Source organism: Osmia bicornis, chromosome 4 (genome assembly GCF_907164935.1).
Source record: "Osmia bicornis bicornis chromosome 4, iOsmBic2.1, whole genome shotgun sequence".
NCBI lineage: Eukaryota > Metazoa > Arthropoda > Insecta > Hymenoptera > Megachilidae > Osmia > Osmia bicornis.
Genome location: NC_060219.1, coordinates 4691556 through 4709291, shown reverse-complemented (window position 1 = coordinate 4709291; position 17736 = coordinate 4691556). Strand labels below are relative to the sequence as shown.

General features: G+C 31.6%; 2 protein-coding genes across 2 annotated transcripts in view; both read left to right on the top strand.

Annotated features, from left to right (window-relative positions):
• Window positions 1-17736, top strand: part of LOC114879691 (Kv channel-interacting protein 4-like) — a gene marked incomplete at its 5' end in the record, with an annotated part of 33451 nt that overhangs the window by 12169 nt on the left and 3546 nt on the right. The window contains 2 exons of the mRNA XM_029194884.2: window positions 4600-4673; window positions 12571-12783. Of these exons, the coding sequence (XP_029050717.1) occupies window positions 4600-4673; window positions 12571-12783 (287 nt within the window). The remainder of the gene's footprint in view (window positions 1-4599; window positions 4674-12570; window positions 12784-17736) is intronic.
• Window positions 13257-14222, top strand: LOC114879807 (histone-lysine N-methyltransferase SETMAR-like). The gene has a single exon (XM_029195106.2). It carries the CDS (start codon window positions 13381-13383, stop codon window positions 14071-14073), a length of 693 nt encoding a protein of 230 aa, XP_029050939.2. The 5' UTR covers window positions 13257-13380; the 3' UTR covers window positions 14074-14222.

Here is a 17736-nt window from a genome sequence, read left to right as displayed (position 1 = left end):
CTCATAAATGGTCGTATATTCATAGCGTCAAAAGCATCAACGGGAAATAACTACCCTTCTTATCAAAGAGAAACATGTTTCTACTTATCTAAAACCCCTGGAGCGGCTGGAGAAAGTAAACGAAACTTCTACATACAATTCGGTTCAACCCCCATAGAACGAAATGAAATTTATATCTTTGAAACTGACTAGGGGAGCGTACCTATAGGGAGCGAACCTTCCGAGATTTGAATCGTTATAATCGAAGGTCGCAAAAGTGAATTACGACAATGCGAGAACATCCATTTTTTGCGAAGAACGCTGTTACATTGTTTGACGTAAAATAACAATGTGTTAGAAGATATTGAATAGGGTACCCATGTGTTTGGTTTGATAGTTACAGTTAGGAACCCTTTAAAGTACAGTAACTTTTTTAGAAAATTTTAAAGAAATATAAATTAACATTTATTAGCATTTAAAGAAAACAAATTTTTGTAATAAATCCCATATTCTTTTTAACTTTCAATCATTTTTTACACACTTTGCATACGTTATTTATTATATAAAAAGTGAAAAGTTGGGATAAATAAATGATATACGTACCTTGATGTGGGTAACATGAAACTCTTGACATTTCTACATTTTCTTACAATGAGATGGAATATGGAGTCCTGAATGGTAAAATATAATTTACAACTCTATTTCTATGCAGTGAAACGTAATAGTGTTCGCGAAGAGTTATAATATCGTTCCTCGAATCTTTTCCATGGTAAACAGGAAACTTACTCAAAGTTGTAAGAAAATACGAGATCAGAAAAGGATATAAGTGAAAGAAAATCATTGTTAGTATGTATTCAATAGACGTACATTTTCATTCTTCAGGAGAAGAGTACATTGAGCGGATCCTAGTCCTTGAAGAACGAATAATACTGAGTTTGTTCTCTAAACTTTAGCTGTTTTGAGAAAATATTTAACGTCTCGGTGATGTCATTCTTTCACGTCGAATGGTCCTGAGTACCTTAGAAATGTATTGACGAACCTTGCTTTCTTCAAATCATTTTATTTTATAAAACCAAATACCGTGTTACATTATATTACTAAAAAAAACTACTAAAGGGAGCTTCTAAGCCTTTCATTTATTATGTCAAAGATTCTAAAGTTTGGAATTCAATATAATTTTGTAAACTTTGGACCTAATTACTATTACATGAGTAAATCCTTTTAAGTAAATTATTAGATTAAACTATGTACCTTTCGAAGTTCCTCCTTCGATATTATTAATATGTAGATTATTATTTTTCTTTGCAATTAAATGTTATTTAATTTTATTTGGAATAAATTCGAATTTTTGAACTGGGTTTAATAATCCAGGAAGCCCTGTACACTAGAAATCTTGATCCACTCCTGTATTTACTTGTCAGAAAAAAATTGTGTAAAATAGCTTAATTTTATTTCATAAAATTGTGAATGGATTCAGAAACCCATTATAAAAGAGAAGAATATTAAATCTTGGATCGTGTACAATGGGAGAGAGTTGGCAAACTTTGTTCTTCAAATACCGGATATTTTACTTTTTGCAACTATGATCGTTTTCCTCTTGAACTCTTCGTTTGTTTTAATTTTGAAACACCTTGCATAAATAAAAGCTTTCAAGTTTGAAATTATCCAATGCTTCAGACTCGACTCCTTTCAAACTTCACAAAGTAAACGAAAATTTTCAAAAGATGTTGAAATATAGTATGTATACTTTTGGACTCGAAAAATTCAATCTCAAAACACTCTTTCACCACGAAGATATCTTCTGTACACTTGGTTGCACTCGAATTCTTGTACCATAGAGAAATGTTTCAAGAATCTTCTGGGAAAATGAAACCAAACAATGTTTATACTCCACGTATACGTACAATGTTCCTTGGACATATTTTCATTTCATTCCATTTTTCAAGATTGAATTTTATTAAAATATATAAACCATATAAAATAAAATAATTAATTAATAGAAATAAATAAAATATACACAAGAAAATTTTGAATTCCACTGAAATTACACTGATAGCTTATGATAGTAAATCATGTATTCATTTTGGGCGCTGACATATTAATCCAATGTAAGTTGTTTCTTGTTATTTCGTTTTGTTTTTTAATAACTTGGTAAAATAGAAGTGCCGAGTTGTACGGGTTCATAACTACAATATCTTGCGAAATCCACTTTCAATAATTGCTTCCAGTTTAATATCGTTTGTTGGTTCAGTCTCTCTCGCATAGCATCGTACGTTTGATGTGCTCGAAATTCTTGTGTACATCCAATTTTGATCGTTTACGTTTCGAACGGTTAATAACAAACTGAGGTTGCTTTTGGGAAAGGAATATAAGCGCATCAGTTTATATTGAAGGAAAATATGAATTTATCTTCAAGAACTTTCAATCTAAAAAATTAGCAAAAAATTGTGTGTCTTTGAAATATTCTATGTTTTTAAAATAATTAAAAATATATAAAATATCATATTGAAAAATAAGAATAAATATTTTTTTATAAAAGCACAAGTAGTCTATGAAATTCTTGTTTATTTTATTAAATCTCGGAATTCAATAGAACAGGATTTACATTCACATGTCGCGACATACGTATAAATCTTACAAACAATCAACGGAAATAAACAGTACCGTAAATCTACATATCTAAACTGTAAGGCCCTCATAAATAAAGGGGTAAAGACCGAGCTTTTCTAACAATTTCGTAGTATCCAGGTTGAACGAATCCGTGCAGATGAAAAGATCGTTACAGGGTAAATACATTTTCGTCTAAAAGAATACAGAGAAACATTTACTTTATTAAAAGCAAGATCAAGACAGTAAAAACACCGTTAATAACGATAAGAGTCATTAAGGTCTTTTCTTTGTTTCAAATTTCCATATCTGTGAAGATGATTTCCATAATTATGTTCATAAACAAGATATAACTTCTCATAATATTTCATTATTCTTAGCCTCTAATTATCTTTGCTATTTTATGACGTTATTATTTAATTATATCTTCAAGTAATTAGCTTCAAATGTTAAAGATATTTAATTTTTCTTGGACCTTCTTCCTGGGGTGGGCTGGGTCTCTTGGAAATTCTGGAATTCTAGAATTTAGAAAGTCTGAAATTTTAGAATTTTGGAGTTCTGAAATTTTGGAATTCCAAAATGTAGAAAATCTAAAGCTTTGAAATTCTGTAGTTTCCAAACTCTGTAATTTTTGAATCTTTAAATTTTAGTATGACGAAGGTCACATTTTCGGGGAGAGCCCAAGTTAAGAGTATTATCCTTTGATTAACTTGATCAGAGAACGAGGTTACGTTTCGAAAACTAATTTCTAGCTTTTGCCCTACAATCAAGTAACAACGGAAGCGTCGCCTTTCGGCGGAAGCTCGATCCATACAAGCCTGACAACTTTGACGAGTTAATCTACTTTGCCCCCTCTGTGCTGTTACGGAAGTCCCGCTGTGATAATTCGGAAGGAACGGGTACTAATTTCTAGACGAATCCTTTCAATTGAAGCAATACCTCGGAGATTTCTGCTCGAGCTGAGACAACGAGGATAGACATTTCTCAATCCTCGCTAAAACGTTATTCTCATAGTTCCGTAATTAAACGTCTTACTCTAGGAGATTACTAAATTCTTGGTTTAACTACTTGATAATTCTCGTTAAATTTTAATGCGTGCTGCAACTTAAGCGCGAATGTTTATGCAAATGTGTATTTTATGCATAAGAGGCCTAAAGAGGTATTTGTTTTATCACCAAACGGTTCTAAAACTACCTTTTGTATTTTATGCTAAGAAAATGTTAAAACATTTTAATTATCTTTTAATACTTGAACTACCGACGTTTAATGCACACTTATTTTTCAGTTGAAATATATATTTTTTTGGTTCCTTCAAAAAAAAAAAAGAAGAAAAAGAAATTGAAATTGTATTCTTTAGATGTACGTGCCTTTCGTCTTAACTACAACTTATTTATAATATTGATTGACCTCGCTTGAGAAGATAACGACTCTTTCCTCGAGCTCATTGCGGAACACTTGCCGGAAAGGGGAATAAAGCAACATTTCCATGAAATAATTTCAAGTATAAATCTCAGCCTTTAAATCGAAAGCATTTCCGTTGGGCAAGCAGAAGTTAACACACATACACACACGTAGAGAGCAATACAACAGAGGAATTTCAGTTTATGGTATTCGACGGTCTCAAAAGAGGTTTCTCAGGAAGGCCATTGAATGTTTGCCATCTGGGAAATTGGAGTGCTTATTAAGGCCATCCCTCCATTTCCTACCAAATACGCCAAGTTATTCCGGACAAGTGTCTTTCTCCCTTTGTTTCTACAAAGAGAGAGACGCAAATTGATTTTGACGAGATAAAAATATTTGTTTACCAAATAAATTCCCGATTCTTCTGTTTATTTTATTTCAACACTTTGATGGATACTTATCATCCATATAATTACAACTTGTAATTAATATAATTAAGATACATATAGAGGGTGTTAAGTTAAAGGAGTTCAATATTTTAAGGGTATATATTTAGTATTAAGCAAATGAATTTTATGGTAATTAACGCAGTATCTTTTGTTATTTTTCCAGCCAATACTAGTCAGTACGCCCATTACGTTTTCAACACCTTGGACCAGGATCATAGTGGTATTCTCAGTTTTGAGGTAAGCTTTCTTCAAAATGAGTTATACAAATTTATTTCATAATTAATACTTCTGAATTGTACTATTCATTATTATGGAACACCTCTCTGATAAGAAAACATTCAATAATTTTTAACGCGTAATTATCATGGCATAATTAGCATAATGGTTTACTTAATTTTTTACCAAATTCCCCTTAAAAAATGAACGAAATAAATTGATTAATTTTGGAACATCCCGTAGAGAAGGGAAATTTCAATTTCGTTCAGTAATTTCAACAAATCGTTAACTCATCGGCGAATGCCGGAAAATAGAATCGTAAACCGGAAGCTGTAGGAGACACTTCCAGAGAGTGTGGTTAGTTCCTAGAAATTGTTCATCGGTGACAGTAACGATTTTCCCGTTCCCGTCGATTTAGATAAAAGGCTTCCCCAACGAACAACAGTTTTTCGTTTTCATTAGTTACTCAGCAACGGCTGTTCAAAAACGAAACTCTCCTACTCGAATTTCCTATCGGTGCTCCAACAAAATCAAACTTTGTTTTTGATATAGCCTTGAAACAGTCAACAGAAATCGATACTGTACATACACGTTTTCAGCAATGTTGCGGATTTTCTGTTCTGGTTTTATATACAACAAGTTTGAAACTATTCGGAACGTGAGCTGAAATGTTTTTTACCTTTCCTGTTATTTTACTCGTAACTGGATATATTTGATCAAGAGTAAGAAAGTAATTATAGGTACTGCGATGCTCTTGAATACAATATAACTTTGTTTTAAAACAAAGGCGTCATGTCAATTTTTTAATAAATGAAAATACATAGAAATCAAAACGCAAGGGTAACAAATTTTACTTCTTTCTATTCAAATATTGTGCGCACATAAGTATCTCGTATTTTGAATATTCATAATTTACAAATGCTTCACATCAACCTTATTTCTTGAAAGTTATTATGAATTAGTTACATTAGAAACATACCAGTATTTTTTGCAATACGAAAGGTATGATTTTAAGCATATTTTTAATTCCATTCAGCATTAATCTATGTTCAAAATTGAAATTAGTGATCATTTCAAAGTCATCATAGTATTTTGTGTCATCTTTTCAATTAGTCCCCTGCTGTGAATTGAAAAATTTATTTTATAAATAATTTAAATAACCTGTAATATCTTTCGCCATCAGTAAGTTATCAAATATCAAAGAATACGTTATTTTATTTTTCCTTATTTTAATGATAAACAAAAATTGTCAAGTAAAATTCTAGTAAAATAACTCTTCAAAATGCTTGTTTTTATTTTATTTTATTTTTTTTTATGTGTTCATTTGATGTTCTCCGTAAAAAGCTTAACGTTTGGTGCCTATATTTCCTGCTTTGAGTGCTTTCGATCCTCTACGCTCAATCGGAATTGTGCTCGACGTTGCATAGCTTCCAGTATAATCGCGAAAGCCTAAATCAACAATCGCTATTTATTCCGGCAAGCATCGCTGTTTGCGATTAGGTCCGATGTAAATGCATTCGTGTATTTGTAAACGAGGAATTCCTAGTTCGTCGTTATAATGCTTACTTACGCTACAGGCTTATTTGCTTTCACGTTTCTGTCCACAGCTCCGTTCAAATAAAAAATTGTTTTCTTCTGGTAAATTTGTTCCTTCCACAAGTGTCAAAGAGAATATTAATATGTGAAACAGATAATATCATAAATTATTTTTTAGAAATGGCAGTTATTAGCATTAAATGAAGATTAAATAAACATGACTTTGCTTAAGCAAAGTACTATTTGCTTAAACTAATATTAAAAATTAAATTACCTTAAAATTTATTAGCAAATAATAATTCTCTCTTTACAAAAATTATTGCTATTGATCAATCAATAATAATTACTGTATTGACAAAAAATACAATTTTTCTAATACAATATAATTCCTTCCTTAAGACAAGAACTAACTTTTAAATTAATTATTATAAAACCGTACAGAAGATAAAATAATTCAATAATAACTTCAAAGTGAGAAAACAATTTCGCTATATAATGGAAAATGATTGCATCAATGAAGTACGGTTTCGAAAATCAACACTGAAAGCGTACATGTGTACGTGAATTGCAGTAGAATTGCAGCTTTTCAACTTACTACGATAATGCGATTAAACACAAAGTCGACGGACTCCGTCTTGTTGTTCAAAGATCACAAGTTCGTGCGAGAAGTTGAAGATGGAAAAGCTGTGTCACGAAAATCACTTGACAAAAACTATCGTTGAAAGAGGAACGGTAATCTTTCGACGTTTGCGAACATGAAGCTTTGTTCAGATTAGTCAAATTAAAAGTCAAATAAGAAATCATTCGCTTACTTTCTCTATGAATTTACTGCTTCATTTTTATCGAATTAAAAGTGTGTGTACCTGGTTATTTTTATCAAACTTTAAGCTTTAAGTAGAGGAGTAATAAATGATATTTTACGATAATTTTATGTCATGAAATTGTATTATATTAAAAACTGTGGCCTCGTTGTCCACCGTTAATTACCAACTATTTTACATTCAGAGTATTAGTGAACGGCGCGTATACGTAGTCATCTTTATTAAACATTAAGCTTCAAATTGATGACCCATAACTGCTTTTTTATGATACTTTTATCTCATAAAATCGTATTACATTAGAAACCATCGCATTGGTATTCATTATTCCCTATAATTTATCATCGACCATTTTGTCTTGAGAATGGTACGTGTATGTAATAACTTTTATCAAATCTTTAGCTTTAAATCGATGTATCATAAATGCCATTTTGCGATACTTTTATGTCATGAAATGCAACAAACTAGTATATCACCAGCCATTTCGTATTCAAAACACAAATAAAAGATGCGCATATATAAGTAGTTATTTTCATGAAACTTTAAGCTTTGAAATGGCGTATTATAGGTGTTATTTTATAAAACTTTTATGTCATCAAATATTATTAAATTTAGTATATGAGAAAACTTTCTAATCACCCCGCATCATTTTATGAGAGAACTTGATGTAAATATTGTTTTATTACAAACATATGGTCGGTTAGAGAGAATTCGATACAAGGGACTTAATTAATACGAAGTTGGACGTCAAAGGCGAAGGCAGAGGAACTTTGTAGTTCACAAAAGAAGAGGGAAAAAGGAAAAGACGAGGAGAAACGTTCGTTGTGCAGAGAGCCATGGTAATGTGTGAGCTTCGGGCAACTCGAGGGCTAATTACACAAAGTACATTTTCAGCCTGAAGCCACGAGAGAGATAATTGAGTTAGTTCGTAATTATCCCCTGACGACTTCTCTACTTTTTCTTATCTGCTTGCTATTGGAAATAGTAAATAACACGGACGAGCCAGAATACCGGTATCGATCGGGCAAAATTAACCGCGAATTAACGCGACTGATTGGCCCCCTCCCCTCCCTCTGATTGGAAAACTTAGTTGGATCTATGCTGCTCATTATTGCCGTCCTACCTGGCAATTAGCTTTAATCTCCGTCGAATATTTGTTTGAGGCACACTTGCCTATTGAATCGCGCTAAACCAGTTAATTGTACCGATGCGACAATCATTTGCATGATTAATATGAGGGTACGAATGAAATGTTTCGATGCTTCATGAATGTTTCATCCCACGATGGCATGCTAGTAGATATGCTGTTAAAAGATTAAAGACAAAATTTAATTATATTCCTGGTTAAAATTCTCATACATCTGGCTTTTTGATTTTTAAAATTATTGTTTTTTTTTTTTTTTTTTAAATCAGACATTCCTAGGGAAGATAGTGATATAGGAGAAATAAGAATTCTCAAAACACGATATTAATATTAAAAGTAATTTAGGAAAGAATGATATAATTTTTAATTGTTAAACATTATAAAATTTAGTACATAACAAAGAAATATGAATGATAACTAAATATCAACACAGCACAAGGATTTCCAATCATAATTTGGAAACAACGACACACAATTTTCCCATTTTCGTCAATGAAATATCCCATATCCGATCTTTGAATAGTTTTAGCTCCTTGAACCATAAAGCATGCCTCTCTATCGGTTGCGTTCGAATGAAAAACGATGCGATAACTCAATTTGCCATAATTGAAGCGTGCACTAATCCAATTTGTACCGTGAACATGAACTCGGAAGTGCTATCAGCCTTGCAGTGTAGGCGCTGCCCCTGTTATTATTAATTCTTTTTGCAATTTTAAATTACACCGTACGTTCAATCGAAGATGTCGAAACCATTATTGTTATCTCGAGGATATCGTACGAGCAACAATGAATAAAGTATAGGTATAGAGTATAGAACAAGCAATTTATTCGTAAACGAATAAAGTTTCCTTTTTACGTGTTCGTTCATTCCAGGATATTGTTGGTGACTCATGAAAGCTTAGTATATCACATTTTTTATTAATAATCAGAACTTCAATTAAAGCTTCTGTACGGTTGAAATACACTGTTGAAAAACGAATAAAGAAAGTGGAGTTATAGCAATGCTGAAAGAATTATCAAACAAGCCCTTTAATTTTTGTTCTTGCTTTACAATCTCATTACTCCTTGTTACTTTGTAAATATTGTTGCAAAGTTCAGAAATAATAATTGCAATACAGATGAAAGGGTTGCAAATAAATTACGAATAGAATTTTTTAAATTTATTTTGCTTTCATTTCATTTCTGAAATTATAAATACGTAGTTGTTCGGGAATGGTCACATTATAGTAACTTGATAAATAATTTGAAATATTGATAATAATAGTTTAGGTTATTGAATTAATTTAAAATCTGAGCTCCAGATAATCATTAATGACCTAATCTAACCAGATCATTAATGATGTTTGCTAATTTTTAATTAATAAAATCATGAATACGTAAAAATATTCACAACCCATTTTTCCTAACATTTAAGTATCAGTAAATAAATATAATAAGTTTACTCATTTATGTTAGCTTCAATTTACTTTGGTTACGAATCGTTGAAAATACATACATTTACGACGTACTTAAATAGTGACAAAGTACCATTCCGTCGTGATTATGCAAAGGAAATATAACAAGGTAGATGAATAGCGGAGGACGTGGAAAACTGTGTACATTTCAGTAAGTTAACAAAGCCTGAAATAAATCAAGAACGACGATACTTAATCTCACTTTCGTAGTCTGAAGTTCCGTGGTCCTTTCATTCTGCTTGTTGCGCTTGATTTTACACTTTCTGCCACACCTTGCTCATTGTATACGATGCTTTTACGTACTTCTAATAAATCTTCATTTACGTCAACCAAATTACATATCGTCTACTGTATATAACACCGATATGCTGATTCGTAATTTCATCAAATATTCATTTTAAAAAATGTTGTAATTCTTTTCTTTGAAATTCTAACAAATTTTTGTTTCTTTCATTTATAATCAAGGATATACAAAGGTTTCCATAATTTATTAAAAAATTTTAATAAAACAAAACACATTATGTTAAAATCACGTCGCGATTTATATACGGATAATGAAAACTTCTGCACAGCGATAATAATATCATGGTGATACAATTTCAAGTGATACACGGTAATTTAGATAAGGGATATAATATTTCAGTGATAAGAATGAGATAAGTGCTTTAGATAGCAGCTTCGTAAGAGATTACCATTTAAATTACACGATAAAAATTGAGGCGATTTAAATCAGGAAGTTCAAAAGATACAAAAATTTAAGACGCGATAAAAATTGTATAATTGTTAATTAATTAAAATGATTAAAATTAAATTTCAAGCAATTAATATTTAACCCTCGGATAACAGATCGTGGAGAGAGCCCCGATTTTAATTCAATTTTGTAATTCATAGTTTGTATAGTGCCTTATCATTTACGAAATTTTTTTAAAGTTCCTAACACGCGTTTACAATATTTTTAAATCCTATATTTATTTTAATATTCAGCCTGCAAATTTTAATTTTTGATATTATTCGCGCAAAAGTTAAATTTCATCTCTTATACCCGAGCACGAATTTCTCGACATTATAAAATTTTCGACTAGTTTCTCTGTCTTTCTCTGTCGAGTACTTTGCTTTTTATTTTTAACAAAAAAAAATTTACTTCTCTTTTTCTCTACCTTGGTCGTTTTATCTTTCAAGCTCGTTGATGCCCCTTTAGCCTGTAACGTCACAGAATGCAATTTACCGTGCTAACGGACGTAGCTTTTTAATCCAAAAAAAGAAAAAAGTTTTATTAACAACGCATACCCTGATCTGGTATTCTTTAAAACCGAGAAGAACTCGTTCTGGATCCCACTAACGATGGCAAGCTAGTCTCTTTAAAACGTTTTTAAAAGAGTTCCACTTCACATCCTCTATTGGTATGTACTTCATTAAAAACAGGAAAAAATTTTCTCTATTAAAAGATTTTAACATGCTGCAATAAAGGATCATAAAATTATTTATACATTTATAAGAAAGATAAATGCCAATTTGCAAGGTGATTCGTAAAATATTGTAATTGTAATTTAGATGTAATAAGAGCACTCTTGTTTACACTTTCCTATTTTAGGAGAATGTTATATTCATTGAATGATCAAATATTCTACTTAATTCATTTTTGAAGGTATCTGATAGAATTTTAAATGTACACTGTGTTATTTTGTGAGCAAAAATATACAATACAGTGCATGCAGAAAATGTAATATAATTGTAAATTTTTTCCAAAAAAAATGTTCAATATAAAGGACGATACATTTTCTATTATGTGTATACATTAATTTGGTGCCTTCTTACTATTTCAAATTTGCATATTTTCTCGTGCTTATGTGTATTTAAAAAGTGGCGCGAGAATATGATAACAATAACGATCCCTTGAATAATTATAATTACTATGACTTTTTCAAAATAAATCTTCAATTAAAAAAAGGAAGAGGCACAGAATTAATTTGTACACCTAATACGTGAAGTTAATTTGAAAATATCATATTTTTCCTTAGAAAACTTAATAACTTCATCGACATAGTTTTTTTGCAGTATAATTACAAATATCAATAAATATATTATTTAAAAAAAAAAAATAAATCTATCGAACAAAATTGACATTCTGTTATGTTTTGCAATAGATAAATTTGAATGACAGCAGTGGTTTATTACACTCAAAAACTCCTAAACTTGAAATTTGAAATTGGAAATTTCGCTGAAGGCGAATAAAGCGCTTCATCTGCCTCAAAATACAGTTATCTAGCACCTGTACTCGATTTTCATACGTTGGACTCTCTCAAATGGTACTATTGCATGCAATAGTGTTACTGCAATCGTTTCCTTCCGGCGTAAATTGAAATACGAATGAATGGTACAATGGAACGAAAGTTGCGAACAGGTCTCTTCCTTTTAGGACTATTCAAAGTTCTACCAGAATTTCCATAATAATTGCTGTATTGGAAATAGTTCGCAAGGTCCGATCGTTTCTTCAGTTACACGTGTACGAATCGAAACTGATCCAATATTTTTACATAACATAGAGTTGTTCCTATAGAAATTCTATTTTATTAGATTCATTCCACTTTGCATATTTCAGTCTATCCTATTCCATCGTTTTCCTTCTTTCTGTTTTTATTTTCTTCTGATCACTCTTACATTCTATTACAGCATTCAATATGGAAATGAGTTATTTGTATTAATTATCTTTACTAAATTTTCACATAAATTTTTTCGTATAAATTTTCATATTTATTAAATAAATTACATGCAGTGGTGGCTCTTGGAACTCAGTAAAATTCGAAACTTTCAAAATTCCAAAATTTCAAACTTCTAAAATTAATTTTTTAAATCATGTTAAAAGAGCTAATTTTTTCTTAACAAACTGAAGACTGATAATAATCAGTGCGATACTAAAATCAATACAATTTATTCTATTTAAGAAAATGAATTTTTTGATTTTCCAGGACTTTGTGATTGGCCTCAGTATACTGTCGCGTGGTTCTATCGACGAGAAACTACGCTGGACGTTTTCCCTTTACGATATCAACGGCGACGGCTGTATCACGAGAGAAGAAATGACGGACATCGTGACAGCCGTATACGAGCTGATGGGGAAATTCGCTGATCCAAATCTGGATCACCAGGGCGTACGTGAGAAAGTAGATCGAATGTTCCAGGTACGAATTTTTTTATATTTCTACAGAAATGCATAACCAGGAAAAAAGTAGGGAATAAATTAGGATTCATTTTCGAGATTTTAAAAATTATTATATTAAATTTTTTCAAATTTTCAATATTCTCAATAATCTTTCATTTCGAATAATTATCAAATAAATGTTAAACTTTGAAATTCAATTGAATTGTTTGAGAACTTGGCATAGAAAACGCTCATCACTAGATGTTAAATATAAATCATTGTACATAGTAAATCTATTTGGTATACATTACGAATTAGGCAATAACTGACCAACATTTATTTGAACTTGGCTGAAGGTTTATAAACACGTAGGATTAGCTAATACCTATTATTACCAGGAAGTCTTTCAAATGTGTATGTCATAAAGTAATGCTATAGAAATTTTCAAAAAATAGATGCGGAAATCAAGTTCAAGCATTACTAACACTCTTAGAGGATAGTATAAATTAGTCTTAATTTAACTTTGGGGGGCAGATTTGTCAACAAATCTGCGTTAGTTTGCTGTTTACTTTCAACGATACCAGTCTTCAAAATGAAGATTTAAAAGTGCTCAAAAGTTCACAAAAGAGTGGATGGAATGACAGTGTTCAGATACATAAAAAATGTGGGAAAAATTAAAAGACTGGAAAAGAGAGTGCCTCATAATTTAAATGAAAGTCAAAAAAATCGAAGATTCGAAATTTGCAATTTATTGCTTCGTCGACATGCTAAAGAGCCTTTTTTGAACAGAATAATAACATGCGACGAAAAATGGATATTACATGACAATAAAGAATTTTCGAAAGCAAATTTACATCCAGAAAAAGTTATGATGACAGTCTGGTGGTCCATGGCTGGTATCATTCATTATAATTTTTTACAACAAGGTATGTCCATCACGTCAGAAACTTACTGTGATCAATTAGATATGGTGAATAAAAAAATAACAGAAAAAAAATGGACATTGATGGATAAAAAAGGTCCTATTTTATTGCATGACAATGCACGACCACACGTGGCACGTTTAACAAAGGAAAAATTGAATCAATTAAAATACGAAGTTCTACCTCATCCCCCTTATTCGCCGGATCTCTCTCCCACAGACTACCATTTCTTCCCGATTTTAGACAAATTTTTAAAGAATAAAAAAGCTCTGACTCGAGATGCTATAATGAATGTATTCGAAGAATTTCTTAGATCTAGAACCCCAGACTTTTATTTTAATGGGATAGAAAATCTCATTAATCGCTGGCAGAAATGCCTCGATTCGAATGGAGGATATTTTTATTAATGCAATTTAACTTTGCTTAACAGTGCCGTTTTAAGGCATGGACACTCTGGGCAGTCGTCAGGAGCCTCCAAATAAAACAATTTACTTATAAATTAAGTCTCTGCAAAGAAATTTCTGATACAAGTTATAATAAACTAAATTAAAAATTCTGTTTTGTAAAGTTTCATAAAATGTAATTTCTCCTTTTTGTTCAAATTTATAAAATGGATTCCACTGAATTTCATAATGCTTCCAGGAAAGCTTTTGGTTCTTGAACTGTAACAATCAAAATTACGAATTTTATATTAAAAGTTGATTATGAAATATTATTTCTTTTTTTCATGATACAAATTCCATATAAAATTTAATAGAAAGCACAGTACTACATTTAATTTCATTTTTTAACATTACTTTCAGTTCATTAGATAAATATGAAAATATTACGATATAAGAATGTTCTTGAGAATATCATAGATAGTAGGTAGTGGAAAATGTGATAAGCTGCAACAGACATTTTGTCAGTTTTTCGTGTTCTTATAATTTGCTCCATCCTATATTACCGTCCCATTGCATGTTCTGAACAACGAAAGCATATTCATCTCGAACACCATCTGGCAAAGTACCAGCTGCACAAAACGTAGAAATATTTTAAGATGAAATCCGCATAAAATCTATACTTCATAATAGACAATCGAAATTACTAAGGCCACGAGATTCGCAAACAATGCTTTCAGGAAGTAACGAAAACCCAAAATCAAGTCCTCCTAAATTAAGATCCAAATTATTTCAAGAATCTGCCAAAAATATATATATTCTGATATCGTATGTCGAGTTTTGATAAACAAAAAACATAAATAATTTGAAAATTGATAATTTCAAAGCTATCAAATAAAATTTTTTTAATAAGCTCTATATATCAAAACTAAGGTTTTGAGAAGTTCTGTTTCTTCTGTAATGCCATTTTCCCCACGGAAGTCTACTGTGCACGATACTGTACTTACTTGCCTTTTAATTTATCTAATCGAAACGTCACTGAACGTCAGCAGCCAAAGGTACAAAAGATCTACTTGATGATCTTTCACCACGGTACAACAATGGACGAAACGTTTCCACAGGCATTGACAATCCTGCTCGTTCACTTTGACGAAGGAAAACGAGAGGTTGCTCGTAAAGGGCCCAGTCGACTTCAATGATGCAAGAGAAAGCCTTTCTTCTTAGCGACTGTCACATTGTTAGCCGCGAATGACAGTATCTACAATGATCTGCCCACACCACCTTTCCCTGTTATGTACTTTCTTTCTATGTCGAATAAAAGACGCCGCGATTCGCTTCAGGGAGACAATTTATACGAACATCTCATAGCTTCTGGAAAGGAGTTTCTTGTTATCCTCTGTCTTAACAAGAATCGAACCAGAAATATGCCTTAAACAGCGGAAGAAAATAATATAGAAGCTTGAAGATCTGAAATACAATGTAATTGTTAACACCAGAATAACCAACATCAAATGTACTACAACATCTATATATTTTTCATTTCTACACTGTTTAAATAATTGCAAATATTGTTAATATTTCACATTTATTCTGTTTTTTGTTAAAATAAGATTGCTTGGGCAAAATTAATTTTTTGTACAAGATGGAATTTAATTAATTTATTTATTATTAAATTTTCCTCTCTAATATTTTTAATTATTTATTGTTAGTTTTGTTGACTATTGACTGATATTACGAAATTTTTTTGAGGACACACCAGGTGCGTCTTACACTGTATTGTAAACATTCGATGACACACTGGGTGCGTCATGCATTGATGATTTTCTAACGCACTTTATAAACATTCCCAAATCATTTAATTATAAAAACAAATATAAAATTACGAGAACTATACACCTTGTGACAAATCGATTCAGTTTAATTCTGAATCTTCGTTTGAGGGTCTCTCTTGTACTTGGCCAAATTTGCAAACGATGTGTATACTAAAGTTTCGCTAAAAGGAAAATCGTAACGAAGACTGCTTGGTGAAACAGCTTCGAAAGCCAAGGATAAACTGCTTGTTTACAGTCGCCAGTTTCCTTGCCCGTGTGTGTACATGTATGTATGCACATGTGTGCATAAAGAGCTAAGAGAACTAACAGGCAAAGGGAGGAATACAAGGAGAATAGGGAGGAAGGAAACTCAGTAATTCCAATTCTAACGCCAACCCCCATTGCAAAACATGGCATTTGTGTACGTGTCCTCAATGGAATGACTCTTGAATCGCAATTAGTTAGAAGTTTAGTTTTGCACTGCCCTAAGAGGATCGTGGGCATAAAAGAACCACCAGAGACGAGTATTTTATGCTCTGCGATTTAATAATTCGATGAACAGATTGGAAATTTTACAGTTAACAATTTAATCACTGTATAATTGAAAAAAGTTTAATTGTACAATATGACCCAATCAACTTGTCCAGATATAATCTGTAAAATAATAAAAAATAGAACAACGTTCATTAAACAAAATTAAATGATATTGAATAAAACATCATACGATACATGCATCGGCACCAGAAGTGGAGGCATTTCAAAAATTTCATGGTCATCTTCATTTTTTTTAGATCATTCTTTTATGAGTCAATTCTTCGTAAAAAAAAATTTTCTGAAACGTATTAGAATTTAGTATTATTCCCATGATAAAATCCGTTATGTCGGAAGTTAGGCAAGTGCACGCGTACCCGAATTCGAACAACCCCTGGCAATTTTGAATAGGTCAGAAGGTCAATGATAAGACGTCTAAAGGGTTGTATTCAAACCGACAGTGGACATTTAGAGTAATTTCAATAGAAACAGCTGAACAACTGGTACGGCACAAAAACAATTGTAACTCGGGGACAAGTTGTAATATAGTCAGATAAAACAAACATTTACATGAACCGTTAATTTATGCATGTTGAATTGACTGCTGAAGGTATATTATATTTTCATCTTATAGTACAGTCGACATGATACAGATTTTAATTTTGCATGTAATGTGACAGAAATATTTTTAATTTAAAATGAACAAATTATAACTAAATGAAAAGTGAGTTACTTTGTAGTTGAATCTAACAAATGGCTACATAATAATAAACATTTTTTAACGATTAAGAGCTGTGATGAACGCGTTCAGTAAAAAACGCACTATAATCTTATTACAATGCGCGCTCGATAATTCCTCGCATTTCCAGCTCTGGAGACGGGCACTTTTAAGGAACGGGGAATTATCGAGCGTTAATGGCATGTGTGCCTAGAGGAGAGAATTGGATTAACGCGTGTTATGGATAATGCGTGTGAGCACAAAGCTAACGGGAATTATGTAGCGAGGGATTAACAAGCGCCTTCGAAGGATTTACCTAGAAAAATTTCATTTAACCTGTTTCGTTTCATCTGAAATCATGTAATTTAACTTCGACCCGTTTTTCTCTGCAGATAATAATATTGATGATACTCGATACAGGTGTGCGAGAGTGAAAATTTTGGGTAACCGATACTCGGATCGGGTGGAGAATTATTTCGGTCGATTCCTGAAATTTAGAGAATTGTGTGCCGGGGCAAACTTTGCTGAACATGGCCATGGATTGGAAGGGCTTTAGAAAAATCTGTATCTAATTCACTCCGAGCTAACTAAAACAATTATTCCCGACCCAATCCAAATATCAGGTCCTCG